Source organism: Homalodisca vitripennis, chromosome 6, assembly GCF_021130785.1.
Source record: "Homalodisca vitripennis isolate AUS2020 chromosome 6, UT_GWSS_2.1, whole genome shotgun sequence".
NCBI lineage: Eukaryota > Metazoa > Arthropoda > Insecta > Hemiptera > Cicadellidae > Homalodisca > Homalodisca vitripennis.
Genome location: NC_060212.1, coordinates 71,828,093 through 71,841,614, shown reverse-complemented (window position 1 = coordinate 71,841,614; position 13,522 = coordinate 71,828,093). Strand labels below are relative to the sequence as shown.

The window sequence follows — 13,522 nt, the reverse complement described above, 5'->3', positions numbered from 1 at the left end:
AAAATATTACTTTTTTATATTGTTAATCCTTATAATACTTCCGCCAAAACTAGTGCAGACAATGATCAATCTTTTTCATAGAGAAAATACCTCAATAGTTCCTAGAAAATCCACATTGTGTGCTTATACAGTATTACCTAGCACTCGGCTCCTAGACTATCATGATCCTTCAGATTTTGATGGCAATTTAAAATAACAAAATATTTAATTATAACATAACTAACTATAACTGAAATTTATAGTCAAAGTTCAAAAGCTATAAAAATGTGCTTTGGTAAAGTTCTGCGATATAATAAAAAAAAAAAAATACAGTCTTGTAAATCAGGGAATTTTAACTTGATAGAATCTGTTTTATAACTAAATACCTAGATAACAATACAAAATTATTTAAATACTGTTAATAACCATGTGTATTGTACATACTCGTACTTGTGACATCCATGGTTTAAATGACTCAAGAAACCGCCAGCAGATATTAGTATTTATTCAGTTTTACTTGTAATTTTTACGTGATTCCTTAATAATAATTAATTAAGGATAATTAATCTGGTTGATAACATCTTATTAATTTTAGGGTAGAGTAGTAGTATATACTGTGCTTTGGAGATTTCAAGTCAATAACACACACATCTGACATTTCATAGTAACATTTTAAACAAAGAATTCTCCTGACTGTCACATACAGAAGTAACCAGTCTGAACATATAATATGATTAAACATGTAGGTTAGCCTACAATTTTGACTGGGTTATTTATTGCAGATTCGAGTGATTTGTTGCTGCTTTGTTTTGCTCGGAGGAAATCTCAACATGAAGGAAATGTTGTTTGTCAACTTAGCTTGGCTTCCCAAAGCTACAGTGCAGGTATTTTTACAATTTTGTTGGTTCTAATATAGTTCTTTAAGTACAAAGTAATCATCAGCTTAACCAGAGACCACAATTGGTCAACAAATAAATAGATTTCTAATTCATAATGAACAGGGTATTTCTCAAAAATGTTTGTAAAACATTACTTGCCAAATATATTGTAAGCTACCTATTTTATCTTGAGAAAAAATGTTCTAATGCTGTATTTTCTAGTTCAAATTTACTCTTTATACCCTTAGTAATAGGAACTTAACTATAGTCTAGGTGAATCTGTTTAATTAATAAGTGTTGGATTTTATATATTTTCATTCTGTACTATAGTCAATTTTTCACAAAAAACTCTCTGGTGTTCTTTTCACAACTCTACCTTTTTTGGGATAATAGTTATATTAAATTTGCTGAAATGTTATTACTAATTCATTTGTAAAGTACAATTCAATAATAATTACCGCCAAGTATATTATAATACTTAGAAATATTTTGGTTTGAACATTTTTACTACTGAGTGAATATGGTATGCATATTTATGTGATCTTCAGGTGTGGCAAATTATTCTGTATATAGAAAATTAACTTTTTTGTTAAAATTTAAAGTTAAGTGATTAACTTTTAATGTTGTTGAACTAACTATAAACCTTCATGAAAACTGAATACACCAATATTAGTTTCATAAACAAAATGTCCATATAGATAGAGGACATTGCACAGATCCTAATTTTTAAAACTTCCCAAGAATAAAAAATTTAGTCTTGAAACAAAAAATCCTTTACTACCACCTGTTATTAATAAATAAAAACAGTCATAAATTAATCATTAAAAATAAATAGCTTGATTTAATTAAATAACTATTTTAATAGAATTATTTTTACTATTTTTACCGATTAATTTATGCCATTTACATTTGGTAGAAACTGAAATAGCTAACTGAGTAATGAAATGTCTAGGCGGCATTGGCTCCTGATGCATTGGACATGGTGCGACGAGATGAGAACCCGACTCAGGTGGATATAGACCGTGGTGAGCAAATACTGACTATAGCCGTGCTGAGTATCCTTGTCACCGCCCCCCTCGGCTCCATCGGCATCACCCTGGGGGGCCCCCGCCTGTTGTCCACGAGCGGGGCAATCACAGAGGGTGAGGAAAAGTCCAAGGAGGCTGATAAGGAAACTGCCACAGAGAGAGTCTAAGTGATATCCAAGCCCAAGCACAGGCAAACATCTTCTTGGTTCTAACATTCCATTGTTCCCTCATTGAAGAATTTTAGATGTTGTTCAGTTTTATTGGAATCTGAAGTCTTGTTGCACAAATTTAAGTGGTTTAACCCACAACAAGTTGTTCTGTTAATTGGCTAGAAAAAAATACTGAGGGTTTCAACCATGAAGGTACTTATTGCATTGTAGGACAGTTTATGCACATATTTTATCAACACATTAAAATGAGATTACATTTCAGATTTCAAAACAGTGCCATTTTAATTAGAAATCTTTACCTTTAAGTTTACTCAAATGTCAAAGTAATGTAATACAACATACCATGTAATTATGAAGTATTAGCAGGGAAAACTCAGGGAATATATTATAAAAGTGATAAAAGTTAAAAATGTATGTTTGTCGTGGATTAGACACATTATTTGGCAGAAAGTTAGTTAACGATTATTCTACATGCTTGTCGGACATCTGATTTGAAAAAAAACTTCTGGATTTTCAACGGGTTTGGATAATGTATAAGTGAACATTTGAATTATACTATGAATTATTGTTGTAAAAGAAATACACAGTTATTCAATAATTTTAAATTTATTTTACGGGCTTATACAACAGGATCTTGGATGCTGAAAGGCCTTGTGAAATAAATTAAAAACTATTGGACAATTGTGCATTTCATTTACAGCAATAATTTGTTTTCCAATAAGAGTAGCTCCTCCTTCAATGAAATACTATGAATTGGGTTTCAATTTATTTTTAATAATGCCAGAATCCAATAAAAATTACTTCCAAAATTTACTTTCTGCATTGTTTGAAGCTTAGAGTCTATTTTTGAAGACTAGTAATAAATCATTATATTCAGTGAGTTGTAGCATATTGTATTGCACAACAATTCTGTTATCCCTAAATGAACATAATCTTCTAGGATTTCATCTAATTGAGTATGTTTTGTGCGTAGTAATGTCTATTCATTCTGGTAACATCATACTTTGAGCTAAACTTCAAAATTCGCTTACTCAATTCTAGTATTTTGTTACAAAAATATAACTGAAAAATAATCTAAAGGTAAATAAGGCTTATATTTATTCCTACAATACAAATTAAAAAAGTAGATGAGTTTTAACAGTGTATGTGTGTTTAATAAAGAGTACAAACACTTATTCTGTAGTTAACACACATTGGTTGTTGTGTGGTTTGTTAGTGTGATAAATTAGAGGGATTAAATTACAATTCCTTACCGTATAGGTCCTCGATGAGTTACGCTCCGTAATTTTGAAGTTAATAAATATTCCCTACACCTCGAGCTTAGTTTGCCTGTGCACAACTTTTTGTATAGAACATAGATTTAGGACCTTGTGATTCCTGTAAATATTGTTTTTAGGTTTATAAAAACGTTAATGTTAGAGGATATTATTTAACAGTTTTGCCTCCTGTATTAAAAAGCTATAGTTTTACCTTTGCCTATTGTTTTATAATAAACGTAAGCTGAAACTGTGAAGATGTTCACAGAGTTTGAGATAATCTTAATTATAGATCATTTTAATTTTTGCCGTAGTAAAAGCCAATTTCCACTCTGAAAAAGCTTTTCAAAATTATTCTTTTAAAGCATCATGCATTTTGATAAAAATAGGAACTATTATTAGTAAACCTACAGTTTACCTCAATATGTCTGTTATAATTATCATTGCAATATAGCTTTCATAAAGGTAATATTTTAAAACTATTTTACAGGAAAGCTGGTTTAAAATGTTTTTCAGTATTTTTATTCTTATCAGAAACCATTCCTGAGTGCCAAAATCATTGAATGCCAAATTATTGATAAGAACGCAGATAATAAATTTTGTAATAAATATTTATGCTTATTTTATGCCATTTACATTTTATACTCTTTAGAAATGTTTTATTAGGGTGGAATGGCTTCTTGCCCTTTTTTATTGCTGCAACTGTATTGTAGTATTTAATTTAAACTAACTGATTTTAGAAAAGATGTTTTAATATTCATTCCATATTTTAACTTCCATTGCTGTTAGGTATGAGTCTGTACTGTTATGTTTGCTTGTTTAGTGAAGGTAGACGTGTGTTTGATGAAATTTATAATTTGTAAAGTGCAGTTTTTAAATAGTGTTGATTTTTACGTAGAATTCTATACACGTTTGGATTATTTGCATACGTTTGAATTCAATGTATATTTTATAATTTTCTTATTAAAAATGTTGTGTTTAAACTGAAATGTGTACATTCTAAGTTTTAGTAAATTGGTTTGTGTTTTTATTAACATAAAACAAAACTCAATGGAGAATAAATTAAAGAATTCTTAAGAGGTAAATAAGAGCTGTCTGAAATCTTGAATAAAGAAGACTAATAATAAATAAAATGAAGTTGCTTTTTTGTCCAAACAAATACAAGAATTGCATTGGTGAAGTATTGATGTAATTGTTGTGTTTGAACTCCTTTTAGCATATAACAAGCTACATGATTAAAGAAAGAATATTCTGTATTTTACTCCTAATTTGGTTTTGTATGCAACATGTCCAACGTGAATAAATCGTTATTGTACATTTTCCGTGTAAATACTGTACAGGGTTCATTGTTAACTAAATGACATTTAATAGAGTAAGTTAGATCTATAGAGTAAGTAGAACCTCTCAAGTTATGACAAAATAACGTAAAATCTCTTATAATAGTACATTTTCAATACATTTTTAAATCCTAATTTTTGATAACGTTGATAAAATTTTAAACTATTGTCACAAATCATGTAATTAATATTACAGTTATTGCTCTAGTAATTGAGTCTTACAAAGGTGTGAAAACTTTACAACAGTTTGGTACAACGTTTACATTTATCATTTATAGTGTGTTTTTGTTTACCTTAAACTCCCAACTTCCACCTGGTTGCTAATTATTCATATAATATTATTGCTCTTATTCCTTTCTTCCAAGTTTCCTGCAAAACATATTAATATATTTATTAATGATTTATCCGTTATTGCATTTATGTTTTTAAATAAAACTTGGCCTATAAATAAACTTTTATGGTGTTGAAATTGTAGCTAATGCAAAAATAGTTCCTTTAGTGTGTTTTTATTATTAGAAACAACTTCCTCCTTAATATCTTAAAGTTTAATTGCATACATATTTGGAATACATTAGAATAACCAAGTTAGAACATTTTTTTACTTTAGTAGCTGGCTGTATGTTGTAGTAGAATTTCATGGAACACAATATGAACAGTTAGAAGAACTGAAGAAAAAGCCAACATATCCAAAGCTGTCTTATACACTGTATTTGCCTATGAGCCAAAGCTGTTTAGATTGTTATAACTTTTCTTGTTTTACGCCTAATGGTACTATCAATTATTGATTAATATTGTGCACAAATCCGTAGCGATCTTCACAACTAAATCTAAACCGATAACCCATTGTACTTAAGTTTAGATAAGAATCGGTACTAGCTGCAAGACTTGAAAAGTACTTATAGGGTCTAGTATATGATTTTAATTATTTAATTGGAATGATGGTTTATTAATCTATTTTATCCCTTTTCATAAATAGATTGTCTAACATGCTGAAAATTCTTAAATATCTAAATAAAACTAAAGAGTAAATTATTTTGTATTGTTTTTATTAGATTAGTCTGTGTTTATAAATAGATAGATATATTTTATTGTTGTTTAGGAGTAAGATATTGTTGGATTTCAAAAACGTTATTCTTTACTAATGTTTAGTCTAGTTGTGGCGTTGCTTAGTTAAAGAAATTGAATGTTATAAATTATTTAGTGTTATTTAGTATTAGTAGATTATTCCATGTTTATTTTTCATTTGGAACACTGATTGAAAATTTGCATTGTTTTAGTATGGAATGGAACTTTATAAATCTGCAAGTATAACTTGTAGATTGTTGATTTGCATAATTGTTCTGTGCATTTTAACAGTAGGAATAGAGAAAAGAATGTGAACATTATTCACAAATATTAACTTTGCACAAACTATTTACTAATATTTAACCATGTATGGTTTTAAATTTTAATTTGAAGCGAATTAACTTTACCATGATTTATGACAAGCGTAAATGAAGAAAATTCAATTATTGTTTATTTATTTACTTATATTTTAAACAAAGCTATCAATTTAATAGTTTTTATGTGGGCTTCATACACTTTTTATAAATACAAGCTCTAAAAATGTTGAACACATTTTATCTTTTTAATGCTAAGCTTTATATCACAGTGACAGTGCAGCTGATTATTATAATTACTTTTAGCAGTGATTAGTAATTTTTAGAATATCTTATCAATTACTAAATAAAAAATGAATATAGAAGTTAGTATCTTACAAATTAAACAAAGAGATTTTTGAGTCATTGAAAATTTAATTTAATATGTATTTTAAAATGGTTTTACGTTGTTTTTACATTATTGCAAATATGTTTTATAGTAAGTACTTGTTGGTAAAACTTGATATTCAACAATATTTAATATTTCACTGAAAAATTATACTCTAAAAATTTGCATTGGTAAACATATACTGTATAATTACATATTTTAATTGTATATTTTGTTTTGGATTTGGGAAAATTTTTAACCAAGTGAATTGGCAGACTATTAGGTTTATAAATTGAATAGTATAATTTGTAATACTACTATGCATTATGTTTAGTATTTTTATATATTTTTAAATTATTAGATGTACCTTGGCATTCAAAAGCTTAAAATGTAATAACTCAATACGTATCCATATTTCTATTGGATGACATTAACACTATATATTGATCATTATTTATCAAACGTTATTGAAACTCTATATTATTAGAATACATTTCTCTTAGATTTGTCGGGCAGTTTTCATATTTGTTTTTAAAGTAAATTCTTACAATAATGATGTACTTAAGAAGTACGTTCAGCAGTTTAGAGTAGACTGATTGGCTGGGTCATTGTTAGTTATGTTACAGATAAGTTATACTGATAGCTGTTTGTTTTTCACGTGAGGCTCCAAAGTAAATTAATACCAATGTTACAGATGTTTAGTGATAGTTTGTTAGTATAGATTTGTTAGCATAGAGTAGCGAAACATAGTTTTTGTGTGATAATAAATCACATATTAGATTAGACTCTGCATGAAAATATGTACTTAATTTTTAAAGTTGGTTTTCAATGAAATATTTGTAATGTTCTGTTGCCATTAACGTCAGTCCAGAACTTTGTAACGAGTTTATTTCAAATCTTTTCAAAGCTGTTAACTAAACATTGTCAAGTTTTCCTGTACCGTACATCCCTTGCCTTCAAAGTTGACCATTGCAGTGAGATATATTATAATTCATAGGACAAGATTTTGAAATGGATTTGAATATTTGTCATCTTTTAAATTTTACTAGTCAATTGAAGGTGCATTTATCAATTATGTAATGGAATTTTTATATTCAAGCTTCAGTAGCGGTATAGGGTGTGCAGTAACAAAGAGGTAGAAGTGTGAATTCTATGTGCAGTGCTAATTTGTTTTAAAGCTCTCAAATAGCGATTACTGGAAAGATTTCTTTCAAAGAGTATCAAATTTTATTATTTCAGTTCTAAGGAACACACACAGTCTATGAAAAAATTACTAGAATTGCTAGTGTTTGATTAACTAAATGACGTTTTGACTATTATGAATTATAATTATACCATATTTGTAATTTATTATTATTATTTATAGTTTAGTAGTTTATAGTAATCATTTTTAAGGAAAAGAAACTATGGGCACTGGCTAAAAGTTCTGAAAAATATATTTTACCACTTAAATGATAAATTTTTCCGAGATGAGAGCAGGCAAACCAAACAAATTAAATATTTTATATTACATAACTAATATTTGGTTCTTGTACTTATTATACTCTTATACTATTGTTTTATCGCAGTGTTGGAACAAGTTAGTCCCAGTTGTCAAATAAAAAAAGTGCAGTTGATGTCTACTAAACATCAATAAATATTTAATAATTAGGATTGAACCTTAATTGAATAGTTTTATTTATTAAATTACCATGTTTATATCAGTAGATGTATGTTTAAATCAAAAGTATTTATTGAAATAACAATGATAAGTTTCTTGGGTTTCAATGAAATCTTTTGTTATTACACTATGTACTGATAAAGTAATACAAATTTAACTTTTAGTTAAGAATAACTGTTACAGACGGAAAAATTTTTTGTCAGTAAACATTTACAGGACAAGAAATTATTTTTTTGTACCTGAAAAAATTTTTTCACTTTCCCAAAATGGAAAGATAGATATGTGAAGAAATTCAATTTTTTTTAATTATAAACCCCACTATGTGATACCACATTTCAAAGAAAAGAGAAGAATTGTGGTGAAAAATAAAGCCCTATTTTGAATTGGTTCAACATGTTTGTTTATTAACCTTATCAATCCCAAAATTTGTGTTTATAGACGTCTAAAATATTTGTGTAAAATCCAGCTCGTAACATATTGATTCTTTTAAATTATAAAAGAATGGCCACAAAGAATTGATCTATTTATTATTAATAAAGATGTGAACTAAACTTTATGCTGCATTTTCCACAATGATATAAAACGTACAGTCTGTGGCTTTGCAACTAGCTATGCTTCTCTGTGTAAATCAGCTGTACGAATTTTACACATTTTATTGTTGAGTGAGTTGCTTTGTTGTTTGACTTTATTACTTAGAGTTGCTAGTTATTGTTTTATTATTACTGAAATATTTATTTCATACCAGTGTTTTTTATTTAACGATTAGCTTGGCGTTTACTAGTTATGCTGAGTAAATTTGTAATTTCTGTAAAGCGTACAAGTTTCTTTAAAAAAAACCATTATGTTCTTAACCATTAAGTAAACCATTAAGTTTCTTAACCCTATATTTTACTTATTTAGTGAAGTCAATTAATGGAATTTAGTGTGGTTGTTCACCTTTAACTCTATTTTTCTACAAAGTGATGTGATATGCTTACTCTTTTTTTATTCTTCTCTTGAATCCAATGTCAAAAAATGCGGACCCCTGTTATATTTGACAAAGAGGCTACACATTCTGAAACTGCAAAAATCCAAATGGAGTGACACAACACATGTATTTGTATTACCACTTTGTTTCATTCAATAACTGAAGAAGCTTAACATGAGTATACATCAATTTTTTAGATATACTGTACTCAATACATTAAATTACCTTTCTTTATTTTTGTACAATAAAACATGCATAACGTAAGTATTGGTTGGTATTACTTTAGTATATTCAAAATTTACAAACTAAAACATTCAATTTTACGGTTTACTTCCTAATGTTTCAAGTCTAGTTTTAGTCCTATTGGGTATAATAGAACTCTTGATAATGCCATAAAAAACTTGAAAACGGTTTTAATAACTATTAGCACTGCACTTGTAAAAGATAAAGTAAAGGAATTTCTCTGCATGATTGTGATAATCAGTATTACTCATAGAATAATATTACTGCTGATGCCCATCATTGCTTTGCTAACTTTAAGAAAAAAATATAAAAAAAAACAATATTTAATACAGATAGAGATGTATGATCAACTTGCATTGGCTATTGCAAAAAACTGGTTAACTTGGATTAGTTCTAAGATAGAGTAAAGCAAAGATATGTTTATGTGCCAACCACAAGTACTTATGCTCAACTTACAGCATTTTGATGGTGGTTGCTGTTGTGTTTCTTATATATTTTATACCTTTTGTAAATACAACCAAAGTTGACATTCAGAGTCATGCTCACTAACGTTCTGAGTTTTGCTCACTAACGTTCTGTGTTACGCTCACAAACGTCCTGAGTTATACTCACTAATGTTATGTGCCACGCTCACTAAATTAGATGATGAGATCATCACTCACTTAGGCTGTGAAAGCGCTTCTTGCAGGTTTATTTTAACGTTAAAACCGCAATATTCGTTTGTTACCTCGGTATTTGATCTTGCCAAGTATGTTCAGTACTCTAATTTTTACAATTAGGATAATAATTTATATTTATCATCTGTGCTTTGTTGACCAATATGCTTACATCAGTTCTGTTACAATAATCTTGACTATATAATGTTTATGATTTAAATTTAGATATTGTAATACAAATTAAATTCATGTTGTAACACTCTAGTTTAGCTGAAGTATGACAGATCTATTACTGAATTAGGAGTAAATGAATTTGTTACATGTATAACTATCAAAAGTTAATCACGTATTAGAATTATTGATTCAGTTATTTAATAAATCTGATATACTCAATTCTTAAATTCGACTAAAAAGAAATCTGAATGTACTGAACATAGCAGATGTAGAAACATGGTGAGTGACTGTGTATTTTGTGGTACAAGAGCACTGTAGACAACAAGCTTCTGTAACATATATGACCTTCAACCAGCAAACTGTTAGGATTTCAACATGAAGTGGACTCGATAAAACAGCTGCCTTTTGGAAATGGAAATGAAAATGAAAATCCTTTCATATATGCCGTTTTTAATTATTTCAAAGAACCATGAAATTCATTGGAAATCTAAAAATACTTTTGCTTGTAACTGAGTAACAAACTTATAGAAAAAGTGATGATTGTTCAACTTAAAATATATATTTCCTGTTTTAGATGAAATGTATATAGTTTAAAACAGTTTTTTTGTTAATTTTTAACACATTTTTTAAAATTATTAAAATGTTTACTTTGTGTTGGTTAACTCTATAAATCTTTATAACCATCACAAGCAGGAGGTGAGTTAGACGAGACAGCAAAGATCATTTTATCTTCCAATATTACTACCAATTTTGTAGAAGACTTCATTATTTTGAAGTTTAAAGAGTCCATCCTGTGGAATACATTAGTACCAATGCTTCAACAAATTCAAAACAATAAAATTCTAAATTCAGAAATAATATTATTTAAGGAAACACGTGATCAGAAATATTATAAAATATATGTTCATTAAAAGATATTTGTCAAACCATCAAGCTTTCGTATCTGCGTACATTTATCATTGGAGAGATACTTTAGCTAAACTGGAGTGTTTATCAGTGAACTCACAATTTAGTTGATGCAAGATTGAAAATGCATAAGTAAGTTTCTGTAATTCCTTAACGAATGAGTGTTGTAGGGGTGTGTAATAGATTCAAGTCGTTTGTAGATCGTCAAGCTGTACTCCTCGAAGAGATGTGTCGTTTTCTTCAGTTACGCATTACGCTGTAGTGTCAATTGAAGGTTTAAAACTTAGAAGCAATAATTTATAATAGTTTTAGGCAGCGCTACTTGAACATGCAACCTTACTCTTCCTCTAGCTTTCCTTAATGCTTGGTTAGGCCTAAATAATAACTATCACACCTTTACTCTTTTTATACGCATTTTGTAATTGAAAGAGAATCCAATTTCGTGATTTCAGCATTTAATCAAAGTATACAAACTAGTACAAAGTGTGCTCTTTTTAGCTTCAGTATGATATTTTTGTCCCTTTATTTTTTACAAATTTAATATACGTACTTATACATATTTTTATTGTAGCTACAGATTTTTCTTGTTTTACAAACATCCAAATTACTGTGATAGTGTTTTTTTTTATCTTGAGGAAGAGATTTGAGTGAAATATGAATCATAAGCTTATAATTCAATAAGGGTTAATTTATTATTTTGGTTTATTTTGTAGAAAAACATTTAAGATTTCATCATATTTAAACAATATCAAGCATCTTCAATTTGAACTAATCTATGAACAGGTAACTAAAAATTATTTTAATTCTTCTAAATTTTTAGGATGTTCAAAAATAAAACATGATTCAAATGAAACAAGTCATATCTATTCTTCAAAGATATATTTTTTATGATTTTTAATAAATTAATCCTTTTTGTAATATGGAAGTTTGTAAAAAAAGAACACTGAACTAATGCATTTAACATAATCTTTTGATAATTCTTTACTGTAAAAGTTTAGAACTGTAATAGAAAAAATAGCTCTAGCAGACAGAAGTGGTTATGTTACAAAGTGGTTTGATTTATTCACATTAATGTCTAATAAATCTTTATTTCTGTGGATTTATAAAATATTTATAATCAAATTATGTAACCTTTGTAAGTCAATTCCAGTATACTGGAAAACATAATGGTACATTTATTGATTTAATTTAAAGTACTTAATTTTCTTCCTGAATAAATTAATTATATTTAGGGAGTTCATTCATGAACTCACCTAGATTAGTACTAATTTAATAGTACTTGGTCTTTTCTCATATTTAACCTGGTCATCATATTGGGTACTTATAAATCCTCATAAATAAAGTAATAGACTTATTATTGTGTTTAATTCAAAACTGGTGGTACTACAGAAATCATGGATTAAAGCGACTAATTAGAGTTTTGTAAAAAATTAGATGCATTAAAAATGTATTTTTAAGCTTCCAACAATAATGTCTATCACAACAAAGGGCTTTTGCCTAAAGTGTGAAAATACATTTTTATTAATTCTTGGATGCATGAAAAAAGTATAAAACTATTTTAAGGTATTGGATCTCTTTACAATCACATTTATAGAAATTTCTATAGATACCAATAGGTTACTTTTAATAGTTTGACCATTTATTTATCTTAGCTATTGGTAAAAAGAGAATCATATTTTGTGAAATTATTTTTTAATGTTTAGTGATTCCCCTCCACAGTCGTCATATTTTTTCTATGATCTTGCGATGTGACCAACTGTATATTTTTGACCACTGTACTTGTATTTCTGTGATCTGTGTACTGTAGTTGTAAAGACACATCTCTTACATTTGTTGTATTCTCTGTACAAACTGTATTGTGTCTTTCATTTAACATGAATACATCTCAAAACTGCCACTTGTGTGTTTTTTCACCTTCCTTGAACCATGCAGTATAAATTTTAGGAACTTGATTTTGTTTCCAATGTTAACTTTTAGCCTACTCTTCCAGATAAGAGGGCTTATAATCTTCTCTGATGTTTTTGTATTTTCTTGTGCACCTTTATATTTACTACATGGTATTTCACAACTTCCCTTGTTTCTCAAGTGCGTCTGTCACTAACATGTCATCTTAATTATATGCAGGCACGTACTCAGACCGGTTTATTCTGACAGTTTTACCTACTTGAAAGGACCGTGTGGGTGAACACACACACACACACACAATATTATAATGTTAAATCTTTATTTAACATTATAATTAAATGTACCTATATTTATGTTGGAAAGTTATTAATTGCACTAAGGTTTCATTACTGTACATGGACACGATACTAATGGTCCATTTAATAATAGTCATATTTTTTAATTGCTTTTGAAATTACATAACGGTTTTTAAACTTGTCATTTTTTAAATTTTATTGGCTGTAGTTTTTAAACAAGTCAGTAAATAAAATTTCTTAGTGTAAAAACGTACTAAAATGTTGCTTTATATCCAAAATTGCAGGGATGTGTGAAGGAAAATTTAGGGGGCTACATAAGAA

General features: G+C 28.2%; 1 protein-coding gene across 3 annotated transcripts in view; it reads left to right on the top strand.

Annotated features, from left to right (window-relative positions):
• LOC124364427 (sodium/hydrogen exchanger 9B2-like) overlaps positions 1-12,897 on the top strand; it is a 142,179-nt gene extending 129,282 nt beyond the window's left edge. For all 3 annotated transcript variants that reach the window (XM_046819917.1, XM_046819918.1, XM_046819920.1), the window contains exons 9-10: positions 762-863; positions 1,810-12,897. In XM_046819917.1, the coding sequence (XP_046675873.1) occupies positions 762-863; positions 1,810-2,052 (345 nt within the window). In that variant the 3' untranslated portion in view covers positions 2,053-12,897. The remainder of the gene's footprint in view (positions 1-761; positions 864-1,809) is intronic.
• The last annotated feature ends 625 nt before the right edge of the window (positions 12,898-13,522 follow it).